Genomic DNA, 16,455 nt, shown 5'->3' with positions numbered 1-16,455 from the left:
AAAACAGCACGAAACGGCTCACGAGGCATTTTAAGACACCAGAGTTTGTTTCCTATGGACGTTTCTTTTTAAAAAAACAAAAAATATAATAACTTAGTTTGCATTTTACAACATTTCCCACCAGCCGGGAGTCCTTGGCCGGGGCCGGCGGCCGGCGCCGCGGGGAGCCCCCGGGCCCCACCCGCCGGGGCGGCCCCTCAGTCCGTGCCCATCTCGCAGGGGTTCAGGCCCCTCTCCTCGGCGTCCCGGTACATCCTCTGGAAGTCCTTGAAGCGCGGGGCGCAGCCGAGGCGGGCCTCCCCAAAGTGCATGTGGCCGGTGAAGAGGAACTCGCCGCGCCCGGGCCTCACGCCGCACTCCAGCAGCGTGGCCACCCGCCCCCGCCAGCCGCCGCCCTCCGGGGCCGGCCGGAACACCCTGCTCTTCTGCCGGTAGAGGCGGCTCACGCGCAGGTGGATGGTCGACTCCTGCTGCTCCGGCGCGTGTGTGACGTTCTGGATGGAGCCTCGGACGACTGCGGGGCAAGGAGACGGGGTCAGTGGGGTTGCCGGGGGCACGTGCGCCAGGGCTGGCCCTGACCCCGCACTCCAGGACCCCGGTACCGGGAACAGCCCACGTGCGTGAGGCCGCCTGGGGACTGTCCCTGGCTCGGTCCGGGCTACAGCCCTGGGAGGGGGGCAACGAGGGAAGGGACCACGCCCTGCGCCAGTTCCGGTCAGGACGGGACAAGTAACCGCAGCAAATGCACGACACCTGGGGCAGCTCCGCGTCCAGTGGGGCCGGAGCGGAGGGGGCAGGAGCTGCTGAGCAGGCCCGGGGCACACGCAGGCCCACAGCCAGGACCCGGCCGGTGCCCAGAACAGCCCTCGGGGCCGGGGGCGCTCGGCGCCGGTCCAGCCCCAGCGTCGTGAGCCCCTGACCCCCCAGGCCCCGCACCCCCCAGGCCAGGGTCCCACTGTACTGCCCACTGGGACCCGATGAGGATGGGCTCGGGTGCGGCAAACGTCAGTGCCCGGAGGGCAGTGCTCCGCGGCTGCCCCAGCAGGATGCCCACCCTCTCCGCGCTTCCATTGGCGTCCCCTCACCCCGGTAGACAAACGTCACTCTGCTGCGGTTTCCTGTAACTATGACGATGGGGAGCAGAGCGCCCCCAAGGGTCCTCGGCAGGCTCCTTCCCCAGCTCCCCGCCCCCCCAGGTCTCCCAGGCCACGTGAGGACTCACCGAAGTCGCTGGTGCAGACGGCCAGCAGCACCTCCGCATCACTGCAAGGGCGGCAGGGGGCTGCGGGGAGAGAGGAGGGGGACAGGGTGTGAGCAGAGACCCCATCCACGATCTCTGGTCCCACGGGAGCCATGACCTGGGGAGCGGCACGGGCAGGGTGGCCCAGAGGAAGAGCGGCTCGCGGGCACGGCGGGGCGGGGGGGGGACCCTAACGTAAACCACTCCCGTGGGGTCGCCAGCGGGAAAGCAGCCCCGCGGGTCCCGACCCCAGCCCGGCCGATGCCGCCTTCGCTTCTGCTCCACGCGACACCCCAAGTGCGGAGCCCGCCCAGGCCGCAGCTGCCGGGTGGGGGCACGGAGCCGCCGAAGCCGCAGGCGCTTGGGGAGGGCACACCTGCCCGCAGAGGCCATGGGCTCCCGCAGACCCGCTTGCAAACGCGTCCCGGGCAAGGCCACTGCCCGGTGAGGATGGCTTCCTCCTCGCCTGCCCGTGACCTGCTGCCCCAGCCGGGCCCTCACCCCGCCCTTCACCCCCACTTCCTCCAGAGGCTGCGGGGAGGCAGAGCCCAGGCCCAGCCACTCTGCCCCCAGACCAGGCGCCTCTGACCCAGCCTGCGCTTGGGACGCCGCCGTATGTGGCCCTCGCCGCACCCTTCAAGGCCTCTGACTCCAGACGCGGCGGCCGCAGGGCCTGGCACCGGGGCAGGTGAGCTGAAGCCTCGCGGGAGCGCGGCCGTTCGCTCTCGACGCCCGTGGCTTCGGTGCTCGCCGGGCCCAGCTGGCCCTGTCCACACGCTGACCAGTCGCCCGCATGAGCCCTGAACCGGGCGAGCTGTCCAGGGGCCCAGAGAGGCCTCCCGACGCCCTGGGTCCCGGGGGGTGGATGGGACTTTCCGAGCGCTCGTCGTCCTGCCCCCGGTGGGGTGGGTGCGGCTTGGGAGGGCCCGGCTCGCTGGCCGCCCACCACGGCTGCTCCCACCGGGTGGTTGGGAACCGGGGGACGCTGCAGCACAAGCACGACCCGTGGGAAGCGTCCAGCCCGCCCACAGGCCCAGGCACCCGCCCGCCCAGCCCCAAATCCCGAGGACTGCTGCCCACCTGGGCACTGTGGCTCTGTGCCCCCAGCCTCGGGCCTCTTCAAAAAGAGGGTGACCCACGGGGCGTCCCCTAGGCCACACAGTGGGGAGTGAGGAGGCCGCACACGCAGCCCCGCAGGGGGCAGGGGTGCCCAGCTCTGCTCAGAGGCAGCGGGGCCAGGGACACGCAGCAGACATGAGACCTCCCAGCGTCACCGGTGCTCCTGGCGTCCCACGAGCCCTCGCCCAGGACGAGGAGCCACGACAGGCCCTGGGGCCAGGCCACGCAGTGCCCCAAGGGGTGTCGGCACACCACTGCACCCTCTCCGTGGACACAGGCCCCGGGACCTCGGCCGACCGCCAAGGGCAAAGGAGCCGGTTGCGGGCACCGCAGGGTGGCGGCCGGGGGTCTGCGGCCCCCAGAACCTCAGCCAGGAGCTCCGCGAGCCACCACGCGGAGCTAACAAGGTGCGGCCCTGGGGTCTCCCCTCGTCGTTGTGGGTTTTATGAAGCGCAGGTCGCCTCCTTGGAAAATCCAAGAGAAACAATCTGGAAACGATTATCAATCGGAGCTGGGCTCGTAAAGGCCGTGGAATGTGCTGGTTTCGGATGCTTCGAATCTCGTTCCCTGGTGGGGGACGACGCGGAGGGGGCAGCCAACGGGCCGGCTGGGACCCCGCTTCCTCCGGAGGAGAGGGCTGAGGCGTGGACGTCTCAGGGGGGTCCCCCCCGAATGCGCATGGAATGAGCTTAAGAAAATAGGTCAGGGCGGTGACCGGGGGCCGCTGCGGGGACCAGGGAGGCCGGCAATGCCGGGGAAGGGGGCGCACAGTACCCCTCGCGTCTGGCCCTGGCAGGGGAGAGGCTGGGCTGGCGGCGGGGCTGCCCGGGTCCAGACGCCCGGTGGACACAGTTTCCAAGGGGAACGTGCATGGGGACGCCTGCCAGGGCAGTCGGTGACAGGTGGTGGGCACGGCGCTGCTGGGGGGTGCGGGGAACACCCCCAGATCGGGCTGGGGCGAGCTGAGGCGCCCGCTGGTGTGGCCCCAGGACGGCCCCGCGGCCCGGCCGCTGCCCCGGGGAGGACGCAGGGGGAGGCCACTCCCCTCCACCCCAAAACGCCCCTAGCTGCGCCAGATGACAAATAATCACCCAGTAGTTACGGGGCCAGAGAACCCAGGGCAGGACACGAAGTGATCCGTAGAAAAAAAAATTTTCAGTTCTCTCTCCTTTTCTGTCTCCGGGACATAATGGGGCTTCTTTCACTGGTGAACGTGGCTGCTCACCCCCCCCCTCCAGAGCCACCCCCAAACCGAGCCGGAAGGGCTCCCACCTGCCCACCCCGTGGGCATCCCTGCCCCCTGCTCATCCAACGCAGCTGTAAGGGAGGGGCCGTCCTCCACCTCACGGGCTCCAGGAACCTGCGCAGACCCCAGACCCCAAACTGTGGATGTGGCTGCCCCAGGCGACCCAGGGAGCAGGAGGCCAGTCTGTGCCCCTACAACCAGGCAGGGTCCCTGGCCATCCGCCCCCGGCCCCTGGACAGCGCGGGCTCCCGGTGGTGCGGGGACCTGGGGGGTCCTGGGGCGCAGGTCCCACTGCCCGCGGTGTGATGGCTACACTCTGAGCCCCGGCCCCCCGCCCCTGGCCTGTACCCGAGGAGCGGCTGCCTCTCCCGGGCAAGTGCACGAAGGCGACGGCCTTCACAACAGTCCCGGCGGCAGCGCCTGGGGTCACACGCGTCCCCCCCCCGGGGAACGTCTCCGTCCTCAGCACAAACTAGACGCTGTGAGTCGGCGGGAGGCAGGTGGACCCTCCGCCCGGGGCCCGGGGCCCGACGCCCGACGCCCGACGCCCCAGCCCCGGCCCGTCCCGGGTGCTCCCCCCGCGGGCACCGCGGCTGCCAGATGGCTGGTGCGGACATTCCACATTACGTGCCCATTCCTCGGGCATTAAGGGCTTAGGGGCCGCCCCTGATGAAAGCAGGCAGCTTGGGGCACCGACGGCCGCAGGCCCTGCCCCCCTCGGGGGTAACGTCCCTCCCGTCCCCCCTCGGCCGGCTGCCCCTACTCAGAGACACCGAATGCAGTGACTCAGTTTCTCAGGTTTTGTTGTTATTGTGACTTTATCTCTAGGAGCCCCCCCCAGCTCTCCCACCCACCCCATAGCTGGGGACCAACAGAAAGACTCTTCAGGTGAGAATTTCATTCAGATCCTGACAAATACAGCAGCTTTCATGCCACTGTCCTGAGCAGGAGTCCTGGCCGGGCCCCTGGCCTGGGGGAACGGGGGACAGCTGGCACGTGGGGGGTCAGGGTCCCACTTGGATAGTCAGGCACGTTGGGGGGGGTCAGGGTCCCACCTGGACCATCAGGTGTGTTGTGGGGGGGTGTCAGGGTCCCACCTGGACAGTCAGGCATGTGGGAGGGGTCAGGGTCCCACCTGGACCGTCAGGTGTGGGGGGGTCACGGTCCAGCCTAGACAACCCCACAGCCAAGGTCTCTAACAGACCAGTTTACTCAGAGACTAAAAGTCGTGAAGACGGATCAGAGCCATGAGCAATAGAACGTGGACTCACTTTCAGGAGGAGAGTCTGCATTTCAAATCCTAGCAGATCTGTTTTTCCCCAATCAGATCTCTAATTTACTGAAAGGTGGAGATGAGAGCGCGCTTGGGGACCCCGGGGGTCTCTGCGGTGGCACCCTCGCCCGTGAGGCCAGCTCAGCTTCGTGCTGGGGCCGCCCCGGGCTCTGTGGGGTGTCGGCAAGGCCCCACCTGCCCGTCCCCCCGGGTCACCGGGGCAGCGGCCTTCCTGGAGCCAAGCTCACCCCGCCCCGCTGCTTCCAGCCAGCTTCAGAGTTGACACGGATGGTGTCCCCACACACCTGGGCCCGTGAGGTCGTCCGTGCCCGGGAGCGAGAGCAGGACGCCTGGCCTGGCGTCTGACAACAAGGACTTCTGTCTGTGCGGGTCTGCGGCACGGGGGGCAGGACCGATGCCACGTGAGGGCTGAGGCCACCCCTCCTCCTCCGTCCCTGCCTCTGGTGCTGCTCAGTGAGCAACACCACGCTCCGCACAGGGCCCTGCAAAGCCTGCCTCCAAACAAAACCTGACAGACCATCTACAGCCGACCCACGGCCCCAGGCGCACACGGCTCCTCCAGCACGGGACCCCCGGGGGGCCCTGCAGGGGAGGATGCTCCCCGAGGGCCACTCACGGAGCCTGCAGGTGAGTCCCCGCCGGGCTCCTGGCCCACAGCCCTGCTCCCGGCAGCTTGCTGGTGTCTCCACTCCACGTGGGGTCGCCCTGATGACACGCACCCACAAAACGCCTCCAGAACCCGGGACCCGCGCTCCCAGCACAGGAGCACCAGGAGCCGGGACGGCGGCCAGTCCAGGGCGTACTTGTCCCCACCGACCACTGGGTGCATCCGACCCCCACGGTGCCTGCGGCCGCCCCCCACCCCGGGGCGCGCCACCCACCTGACAGGGCGTGCAGGTCCGACTCCGCGTGCCGGCTGGTCAGCTCGTACTGGAAGCCTGTGGTCCTCCTGCTGATGTCCTGCTGGGGCGCGGCCTCCACGAAGAGGCCGCCCTGCTCGAAGCCAAAGCAGCGCACCTGGCCGGGCCCGCGGTCCCCGTCCCGCACCAGCAGCTTCAGTTCTCCAGTTTTTTCCAAATAAATATTGGCCCCTGAGGAGTCCTTGAGGGGCTTGATGCACAGAGTCAGGTGCCGAGAAGGCGGGAAGGTGTTGGGCCGCACGTTGACGATGAGAGCCCCTGTCGGGTACATCCACTCCACGGAGCCGGCGGAGCAGCGCAGGTACACCTGCTCCACCTCCTTCCTGTGGGCCTCGTGCGTCAGCCCGCTGCAGAGGGGACACGCGTCAGCCAGGGCCACCGCCCCACCTGGGGTCACCCCCCCTCCCCCCAGTGGCCTAGGTGCCCGTGCCACCCCTCACCTGCTTGCAGGCTGCAGCCCCCTCTGCCCTGCCTGCAGGGCAGGGCCGCTCCCAGGAGGGGCAGCCGCCCAGCCCCGCACCCAGACTCCGCACCCAGCCCCCATGCCCAGTCCCCGTGCCCGGACCCTGCACCCAGCCCCTGCGCCCGGACCCCGCCGGCTGGCCCGTCCCAGGGGGTCATGGGGAGATGGCTGTGACGCGCGTCAGCAAGTGGGCTTCAGCCCCTCTCAACACCTGCTGGCCTGCAGCGCAGGGGGTGCCCGGGTGCCTGAGCGCCCTGCATCACAGAGCCAAGGGCCCCGGAAGGGGGATCTTCTAGAATGGGAACGAGGGCAGCGATCCTGGTTCCAGGAGCGAGGGCAGATGCCCTTGGCCCATAGAGTAGCTTTCAATCATGGGGCAGCCCGGGTGGCTCAGCGGTTTAGTGCCGCCCTCGGCCCAGGGTGTGACCCCAGGGTCCCAGAATCGAGTCCAGCGTCGGGCTCCCTGAACGGAGCCTGCCTCTCCCTCTGCCTGTCTCTGCCTCTCTCTGTGTGTCTCTCATGAATAAATAAATAAAATCTCAAAAAAAATAAATAAACCAATTATGAACGAAAGCAATTTGGGGGGCGGCGCATTGCTGGCGAGTGTTGCCCTCAGCGCCTCACAGACTGGCGTGTTTGTGTTTTCCCTGAAATGATGACCGGATGGCTTTTTCATTCATTTGCAAACCTTGAGGCACCGGGGAGGCTCAGCCGGTGAAGCATCCGCCTCCTGCTCTCTCCCACTCTCTCGCTCTCAAGTAAATAAAGTCTTAGAGAAAAAATAAATTTAATTCATTTATTTACTTGAGAGAGACAGAGCACAGCAGGGGGAGGAGCAGAGGGAGAGGGAGAAGCAGACGCCCCGGGGAGCAGGGGGCCAGATGCGGGGCTCCGTCCCAGGCCCCTGCGATCATGACCTGAGCCGAAGACAGACCCTCCACCGACTGAGCCCCCCAGGTGCTCTCAGATAAATAAAAAATTTTAAAACCCCGAAGACCCTGCCATTGCCCATCGTTATTTTAAAAAATAAACTCGAATATCATCAAAATACAAGAGCAGGGCCCAGGCCCCGCACGGGAGAGACACACAGAGGACGCGGGGAGAAGCCACGGGAGGGACAAGCGGTGGACAGACAGCCCCGCTTCCCAAGGCGAGGCTTCGGAGGCCCAGGTCCATCTCCCTCCCAATAAAGGCCAAATAGGAAAAAGTGAGGCATGCTATGCTCTGGGTGAAACAGGTCTGCAGTCAAGTCATTACGTGGTGTTTTCAAGACGTTGAAACCATCAAAAGCGTGAAAGATTCCCCAGCCCCCAGTCTGAACGTGAGTGTCCGCCCGGGCGAACGGCGGCGTCATGCCCAGCGGGCCGCCTGGCACCGCACCGGTGACTTCCACCCAGGGTTCTATTACATGAAATTTGGTTCTGATCAGATCTCGGACAGGTTCACCCACATTCTTGGGATTTTTATGTGCAATAAACAATGCTATACTCAGCGCCCTGGCCTGAGCGAGTTACCAGAAACCCTTTCTACGGAGGAGAAAACACGTAACATATGGTTTGCATTTACTGTTGGTGACTCATGCTCTGGGCTCTAAAAAACCTCACTTTTCATACGAGGGCCAGCTGCAGGCTGGGGCTGCACAGTCATCCTGCAGACCACATCAGAGGGAGGTGTCAAGGAGGTGACCCCCCCTCCTAACCCCACTCCCCACCCCCGCCCCCGCGAGGCCTGGGTCACTAGCAGCCAGCCCAGCCTCAGACGCCCACCAGGGCCGCACATGCAGGACACTTACAAATTACAGTCAAATAAAACTCGCATAAGCTCATCTGACACATATGTGTGGATGAGCATAATTACAGTGTTGTGTGAAAAAATTAGACTAAATGGTGAGTGGTTGGCACAGATGACTATAATCAGCTCTGCTCTTAGGCAGCCAAAACAAACTTTATCATAGTGTCCCTCCTCTCCTGTCTCCAGCCTCCAGGGGCAGCTGGACACTTGCCCTGTGCCCAGACACCAACCCTCAATGCTGTCTCCCATAAAAACCGTCCTGTCCGAGGCTCCACTTCCCTCTCTGGAGGAGGCGGGGGGAGGCCCCGGGGGCTCCAGGGGAAGGAAAGTCACCCTAATCCAAGCAGTGGGGGGGGTGCTGGGGAGGTCATGGGCAAGGGCAGAGGGAATGCTGGCGGGGACAGGTGGCCAAGCCATGGCTGCCCAGGGGGAAGCAGAGCTGCGTCTGCGGGCTGGGCTGCTGCCCCCACCCGCACGTACCGCCCCGCACATCTCACGGGGTACGCCTGGCTCCATTTATTCATAAGTCCTCGACTAAAAGAGGACCAGGAACAACATGGAGGTGGACGTACAAGAAATAAGGTGCCCATTACATCGCCCTTTCCCCAGTGTCCTCGCTGGCCCCCGGAGGAAGGTGTACGCCCCTCCCAGCGGCCACGGCCAGCCTGCGCTCCGCTCGGTCTCCCCTCGGGTTCCCCCGAAGCGCTGAGACCAAGAGACCAGCCAGGCACTTGACACAGGGTGTTGGCGTGAAGGCCAGCAGCGTGTGCTGTGCAAGACTGGGGTCAGCCTGGAGCCCCACCCACGGGGTCTTTATCGAAGTCGAGGACTCAGTCTGTCTAGTTCTTACCAGAAAATCTGGTCAAATCTCTCGCCTCGGCGTTTCCAGCACCACAGCAAACCCGAAAAAACTTCTGTTTATGCAAAACTGCTGGCGGTGCAAAAATGTGCACATCTGTGACATCACTGAGGGTGGCATTTATGATTTTCACACAGCATGCAAGCAAGGGACACGCTTATCGGACAAAAATAAAAGAACTGCTTTCTGATGTGATGAAGCTGAAGAGAACAGAAAAATCTGCGGTTCTAGGCAGCCTCAGGGAGCTGAGAACACGGATTGCTCTCGGGTTATTTAGACTGGGTTCTGCGTTGTTCAAAAAAAAAAAAAAAAAAAAAGAGGAGTCTGCAAGTGTCACTGCCCAGGTGGCCACACCGGGGGGGCCTTCACGGAAAGGACAGCAAATTCCGAATTGACACGGGATTCTCTGAAGGATCAGTGCGGTGGTGGCAGCCTGGCTCACCTGCGGCAGCAGGAGGAAAGGATGAGCGCTTGTGCTCTAAAGTCAGGATTCCTGGGGAGTCTCCTGGGGGATCAAGAGAGACCCCGGAGGCTGCGGTAACTGGGTCAGGGTTCATTTCCCCGCCAAGCAGGAGGGCTGGCCCGGGTGCGATGGAGCCACGAGCCCTGCCCACGGCGGTGGGAAAGTTCATGGTCCATCTTTACAACCGCAGCCTCGTAAAGATCAGGGCGCTGTCCTGCCCCGGCACACAGGACACGGATTGCAAAACCTCCTGCTTTGCTGCTTGGAAACACCCAGAAACGCATTTCGGCCTGTCAAGTGTGAGTAGACGGTGTCATAAAGAGCGACTCCCTTCCTATCGGGGGAGCAGAACCCGCCCAGCGTATCAGGACGCGCACCACCCTGTGCTGTCTTTAGAACAGCTCATGAAGAGTCATAAACGATCTGGGGGTCAGCCGCAAATCTGCGCACCCAGGCTCCCGCAGCAAGGACCTGTCGGCGGAGCTGTGAGGCGCATTGACAGCCGCCGCGGCGGCAGCGAGTACGACGCAAGGGGGGCCCTGTCTTCCCAACGGATCCCACGGATCCCACGGTGGCCGCAGGGGCTGCAGGGGGGACAGCCAGAGCGAGTCCAGGACCAGGGGTGTGTTGGCAACGGTGGAGAGAGAAGGGAGGCAGGCAGGCAAGCAGCCCCGCTTCTCCAGGTAGAAAAGTGGATGCAGACACCCGCTTGCTCCAGGAGCTGGTGCCCTGCTCAGGCCCCGGGAGACGCATCCCGTCCGGGCGTATAGGCCTCCGAGGGCCTGGAAGGATGTCAGCTCCTGCTCTGGAAACTCAGGCTCCCTGTGTGGGGCCGGGCTTGTTTCTGAACCGCTGAAGCAGGATGCCCTAGACCTCAGTTTGGGGGTGCACTGATTCATCCAGCAGAAGCTGCAAAGCAGGGAGTTTAATTACCAGCGCGGGGGGAAAGGGCAGCCCTGAAAGAGTGTGTCAGAGTCGGAGGCTCCCAGCCAGCGCTGTGCTGGCGCCAGGCTTCTCCGGGCCAGCCCTCCCCCAGAGCTCCGGCTCATGGCCCCAAGCTCCCTCCACCGCCGGGCTCCGCTGCCTGCAGGGAGGAGGAAGGCCACCGCGGCGGCCCGGGGCGCAGCACCCGCGAGGAGGGGTGGAGGGTGCGGAGCGGTGAGCAGGGGGGCCGCGGGCCGCCGCCACCTTCTCGGAAAGGCTGTCCTGGCTCCAAAGCGCCCCGGGATGGCCCAGCACGAGGGGCTGGGGGCCGGGCGGGCAGATGGGCAGCTCCCGCTGCAAACTCCCGCGCGGGGCAGGGGGGAGGGGCGGGGGCGGGGGCGGCTCCCACCCGAGCTGAGCCAGCGCGCCCCGCGCCGCCCCCTGGTGACCTGCACCCCTTCTGCTCGTGGCGCCTGAGCGGGTGCCCGCTGCGCGCGGGAGGGGGCGTGGGGGGTCGCGGGCGGCGCGCGCTGCCAAGGGCGCCCTGACCTTCAGGCGGCCCGCGCGCAGCGGCCTCGCGCAGGTGTCCCCGGCCCCGCGCAGGTGTCCGCGGCCGCACCGCGCGGTGGGCGCACCTCCCCCGGGGCTCCTCGGAGGGGCGCCCGGACGCCGCGGGCCCTTCTGTTCCAGGCCCGGGGGCGGGGTGCGGGGCGGGGGCGGCCGGAGCCCCGGGCCCGGTCCCGGGCCCGGGCGGGGGCGGGGCGGGGCGGGGGCGGGGGGCGGGGGGCGCGGACTCACCTCCCCTTCCAGCTGCACAGGTCGCTCGAGTACTGCGCGCCCGCGCCGCCCAGCAGCACCGCCAGCAGCGCGGCCAGCAGCAGCGGGGCCGCCGGGGGCGCCGGGGGCGGCGGGGGGCCGGGGCCCGGGGCGGGGGGCCGCGCCCGCAGCTGCCCCGCGAGCCCCCGGGCCGCCCGCGCCGCGCCCCGCATGTCCGGCTCCGGCCTGGCCGCAGACCCCGCGTCCGCGCGCCGAGCAGACCCTGCGGGCGGGGCTCCCAGCCCGAGTCACGTCGTGCGCCCCCCGCGCGCCCCGCGCGGCCGCCCGCCCCTCCCGCCCATCCCGGCCGCGCCGCTGCAGCCGCCGGACCCGCGCCCGGAGCTCCGCACGCGCCGCCGCCGCCCGAGCGTCTGAACCCGGCGAGCCCCGGGGCCGGGTCCCGGCTCAGCTGGGGGGCGGGGCCGCCTCTGGCCACGCCCCCGGCCACGCCCCGGCCACGCCCCGCACCGGAACCCCGCCCCCAGCGCGCTCCTAGCTCCGCGCCCTGCGTGCCCTAAGGGGGCGGGGCCGGCCGGGCCGGGGCGGGGCGGGGCGGGCCGGGAGGGGAAGAGGCCGGACGCCCCAGGCCCGCAGCCCCAGCGAGGCCGTGACCCCAGCGCGCAGACGGACCGGGACCGGCCACGGGGCCGCTGAGGGAGCAGCCGGGTTCCATCAGGGGTGCCCCGGGCATCGGGCCTCGTGGCGTCTGAGTGCGCCCTGCAAGGCTCCGGCTCCTGCGCGTCTGCGGGCCGCGTGGGAGGGGAGGCCCAGCTGCAGGTGCGGGCGCGGCTGCCTCCCTGGTGAGCGCACCGTGGGCTCTGAGCACCCGCCCCTCGCTCCTGAGCCTCCCGAGCCCGCTGCCCCAGGTCATGAGTGTCGCTGGGCCGCAGGTCCTGAGCATCCCAAGGGTCGCTGCCCCAGGTCATGAGTGTCACTGGGCCCCAGGTCCTGAGCATCCCAAGGGTTGCTGGGCCCAGATCCCAAGCATCACTGGGACCCCAGGTCCTGAGCCTCCTGAGCATCACTGGCCCCAGGTCGTGAGCATCCCAAGGGTCGCTGCCCCAGGTGATGAGTGTCGCTGGGCTGCAGGTCCTGAGCATCCCAAGGGTCGCTGCCCCAGGTCATGAGTGTCACTGGGCCGCAGGTCCTGAGCATCCCAAGGGTCGCTGCCCCAGGTCATGAGTGTCACTGGGCTGCAGGTCCTGAGCATCCCAAGGGTCGCTGCCCCAGGTCATGAGTGTCACTGGGCCCCAGGTCCTGAGCATCCAAAGGGTCGCTGGGCCCAGATCCCAAGCATCACTGGGACCCCAGGTCCTGAGCCTCCCGAGCATCACTGGCTCCAGGTCGTGAGCGTTGCTGCCCCAGGTCGTGAGCATCGCTGCCGACCTCTGCTTGCTCGTCCCTGCAGTTTGGTCTCCTACCTGCTTCACTAACTTCTTGCTTGATTCTTCCTGGGGACCCTCTCACGCACTGTAGGATTTTAGCAGCATCCTGGCCCCTAGGCTCTAGATGTCACTACCCCCACCCCCGCCACCTCACGGGTTTGGCAACCCATACCATCTCCAGATATTGCCAAATGCCCCCTGCGTGCAAAACCTCCCACGGAGACCCTTGTCCTAGAAGGACCCCGCATGGTAAGTTGGTGAGCATAGTGTGCTGGGCGTGCCTTCCTTCACCAGCGAGTCACTGGGGCCACCATGGGCCTAACATCCAGCGGAGGAGACAGGAGGAGCACAGGCAGCCCCAGCCCCTGGGGGAAGGTGTCCTCCTGGGGCTTGGGGCCGACACCGGGGCCGGGGCTGGGTCTGGCTGGAGGGTGGATGGCAGTCTCCCAGGTGTGCCATCCCACCTGCTCCTCATCCTGGAAGGGCCAAGGGGCTCTACCGGCAGAAGGAGGGGCCATGGCGCTCTGCGTAGCCACCTCTGTGCTCACAAAAGCAGGCTTTCCTGCTGCCTCAAGCTCTCTGGTGTGGAGCTGAGCTCCGGAGCCCCGAACAGCATCAGGTGGTGGAGAACACTGATCTGTCGTCGCGTTTCTTCTCCAGCCGGGACACGTTTCAGGAGGAATGTCAAGTGACTGTGGGGAGGGGAGTGACCTCTTCCACCTGTTGCTTTGCACATTGCACTCTTTGGTCAGAGGGTTAGAAATGTCACTGGTTGCAGGGATGGAATTGTCACCTCTGGCGAGGTCTCATCTGCAGGCGCCCACACAGCTGGAACTGAGAGCGGCCTGGTGAACCCGCAGGGCGGGCGGGGGCCCCGACCCCTTGAACGTGCTGACAGCTGAGGGATCCATTTGGAGAAGCCCTGGACTGGGTAGGTCCCGCCCCGCCGGGGTCCAGCCCAGTCGTGGAAGGGATGTCACCCTGTGGCCCAGGGGCAGCTTGGAGGCTGAGGACTCCTGCACCCCTCCCCACAGCTGCTTTGCAGTGCCTGCCCCTTCCCTGCAGGTCCCCGGGTGCAGAAGTGCTATGAGAAGTGGGCGAAGTGAAACCACCACCCAGGGCCCCGGGGAGAGGAACCTGCAACCACCTCCTACCCACAGCCGTGTCCACGCGGCTCTGCAGCAGCTCACACCCGAGTGCTGCCTGTGGTAAAGAGGCTTCCCCTCAAGGTCATCGGGATCCGGGGAAGGGCAGGGGCCGCTTTAGGACCCCGTCATGTCACAAATGCCAAGACCGAGTGCTACCAGCCAGAGTGATGATTCACAAGGTTTCAGAAGCCCCTGGTGACCACGGGGCCAACGGGCAGAGGCCATCTCTGGTTCCGTCCTAGGTTCAGGCCCCCGTGACCTGGAGGACTGCCAAGCCACCTGTGCCCAGGTCCGCTTCCCTAAAACTGGGCCACTGCAGCGGTGCATGCAGGACGCGCAGCTGTCAAGAGCCACAGAACTCAGACAGGACTGGACAGTCACAGCCTCCCGTTGGAAGACGGCAGCATGAGCTCACCGATTGAGCCGCCGCGCAGCCAACGCGGTCTACTTGGTTTTTCTCGTGAGCCTAAAACAGTAAGTCCACTCATTAAAAACAAGGGCTCAGGGACCCATGCTCACCTGACGGTGTTCTTGGACGAGTCCAGCAGGATCCTGGGCAGGGCCTGGCCTTGCTGCTGTCAGACCTAAGGCGCTGTGACAGGCCCTCCCTCCTGGGGACACAGGTACCTCCGGATTCCTGAGGGTCTCTGGAGCAGGAATTTCCAGATTTCCCTCCTCCTGATGAGCCACCAGCCAGCCGTGGGGTGAGGCCACAGCAGCAGAACTGGTTCCTGGGCTTCGCCCAGCTCCTGGGGAGGTCTGTGCTTCAGCGAAGCTCAGGGCCTGCTGGGCACCTGTGTGCCTGGCACAGTGGGGCTGCTGACCCTCCTGACCTGGCAGTGAAATGTCCCCATAAATGGGTCCTCGGTGCCTGTGGTGTCAGGCTCTGAGGGGGCTTGTTAGGTTTGGGCCTGGGGTGGGCATGGCTGTCTGAGGCTGCCCAGTGACCAGCTGCCGCACGCCACCTGCTAGGGCCTGGTCAGGGGCAAAGCAACCCCCATGGGATCGATTTTGAACCAGAAGGGACCTTGCCAGCAGGTGTGTGGGGTCTTCCTGGCAGTAAGGGCATCTTGGAATGTGCCCATCCACAGATGGCTGGGGTCACGTCCCAGTGAGCATTTCTCCAGTTAAAGCCAGCAGGAGGCCACAGCGGTACTGCCCCCCATGCACAGCAGGAAGGAGCTGGGCATCCCGGCATCCAGAGCAACACTCGGGGACTTCCCGCCCGCACTGTCCTCCAACAGCAGAGGGGGTGCGGAAGGAGCAAGACCCGGACCTGCCGGACTCACAAAGGCGAGGAGGGACTTTGCGGAGGGACGCTGCCCCCCCCCAGAGGTGACAGCAGCCAAGGGGCCGGGTGCCTTCCACGGGCTCCGTCATGGGCGCAGCGGTGCCAGCAGCCCCAGCACAACTCAGCAGGTGGACACTGTGGGGAGGGCAGGATGCTCGCCCAGGGGGCCCCCCGCCCCACCCCATGGTCCGTGCCAGAGAGTGTGGGGAGGGACAAGGCTGTGGCCCAAGGTCAGGTCAGCATCAAACTTCACCGGTCACGTGTCTTCATCAAAAAACGTCTACCAGGTGCCACCTGGGCTCGTTTGTACGATGTGTTCCGGGGCTGTGGCCCCTGTGCAGGGTGGGCCTCAGGGGGCAGGCCCACGGCGCAGGGCAGTGGCCGTCGGGGCGCCCACATGTCCTGGGACGGGCCCAGGACACGGTCCCGCCCACTCGGGGTCACACAGGCTGTGGGGCCAGGTCTGTTTCGGTTGAGTCTGGGTGACTAGGAAAGTGGCTGGTGCCTCGATTCTCAGGGCGACCTCAGCTTCGAGCCTCATCCCTGGTGGGCGTCCGAAGCCTGGCTCCGCAGGCCCGACTCAGGCCGCGTGGGGCCGTCTCCCCAGCGTGCTCCCCGCGGCCGACCCCGCGTAGGCGCTTTTATTCCCCGCCCAGGCCTGAGGTTATCGGGCACACATTGGCGGTCGCTCCTGTCATCTGAACCTGCTCACCCAAGAGTCAGCCGCCCCAGGAACCGGACACTCCCGGAAAATGTCAGGACCTGGCCCATCCCCCTCCGCGCCTTGCCCCCCCCCCCCCCCCCCCGTCCCCCGGTTAGAAGTGCAGGCCCCCCCTGCCCGGGGCGGCTCCCGCGTGGGCCTGTGCCTTCCCGCTCGGCGCCCTGGCCTCCGAGTCCCTGCTGTCACACTGCTTCCCCTCCGAGGTCATTTTTGCTGACCTTCTCATAGGGACGTAATTACCGTAATTGTGGTCAAACGCTTGTGACTTATGTTTAGCAACTGCGGCAGCCACATGTAATTAGACGTGAACCGAGCGAGCCAGCTCCACCCGGTAACCGGCACCTGAACACCTCCCTACCCTAACTTCCCGTTGGGGGGGGGCGTGGGCAGCCTCTGGGAACCGAGGGGCTCCCCACCCTGGCCCCCGGGGCCAAGCTCTGGGCGTGGGCCTCGAGTCCAGGCTGACCCGGGCTGCGTGGTGGCGGGGGTGCCCGCCCTGGGCCGGCCCCATGTGATCGTCCCCGCACCCCCACCACTGGGGGTGACAGCAGCCACTCTGGGCCGTCAGACCTTGGCAGCACCTCAGTCTGCTGGCCCTGAGCGGACCATGGGCCCCTGCGGGTGTCCCTCCCACAGCCGTCGCGTGAGTGGGAAGGCCCCACGGGCACATTCCCTCAGGGCGGCACCCCACGGGGCAGGAGGGCCCCCTGACTGCCACAGGGTGGCCTCAGGAGGGACCATGTGTGAGACACGACGTCACGAGGACCTGACATCC

The 16,455-nt window shown here is 66.3% G+C and overlaps 1 protein-coding gene and 1 long non-coding RNA gene across 2 annotated transcripts; one reads left to right on the top strand and one right to left on the bottom strand.

Annotated features, from left to right (window-relative positions):
• Positions 1–52: 52 nt before the first annotated feature.
• METRNL (meteorin like, glial cell differentiation regulator) lies at positions 53–11,491 on the bottom strand. The gene is made up of 4 exons (XM_041726455.1): positions 11,118–11,491; positions 5,781–6,166; positions 1,223–1,282; positions 53–514 (listed from the first exon to the last, which is right to left on the bottom strand). The coding sequence occupies exons 1-4, from the start codon at positions 11,306–11,308 to the stop codon at positions 198–200; spliced, it is 954 nt and encodes a 317-aa protein (XP_041582389.1). The 5' UTR covers positions 11,309–11,491; the 3' UTR covers positions 53–197.
• Positions 11,492–13,306: 1,815 nt separating this feature from the next.
• On the top strand, positions 13,307–15,421 carry LOC121473765. The gene is made up of 3 exons (XR_005983221.1): positions 13,307–13,451; positions 13,911–14,142; positions 14,760–15,421. It is a non-coding gene; the product is annotated as an uncharacterized LOC121473765 (long non-coding RNA).
• The last annotated feature ends 1,034 nt before the right edge of the window (positions 15,422–16,455 follow it).

Source organism: Vulpes lagopus, chromosome 12 (assembly GCF_018345385.1).
Source record: "Vulpes lagopus strain Blue_001 chromosome 12, ASM1834538v1, whole genome shotgun sequence".
Classification (NCBI taxonomy): domain Eukaryota; kingdom Metazoa; phylum Chordata; class Mammalia; order Carnivora; family Canidae; genus Vulpes; species Vulpes lagopus.
This window is presented reverse-complemented; position numbering and strand designations above follow the sequence as displayed.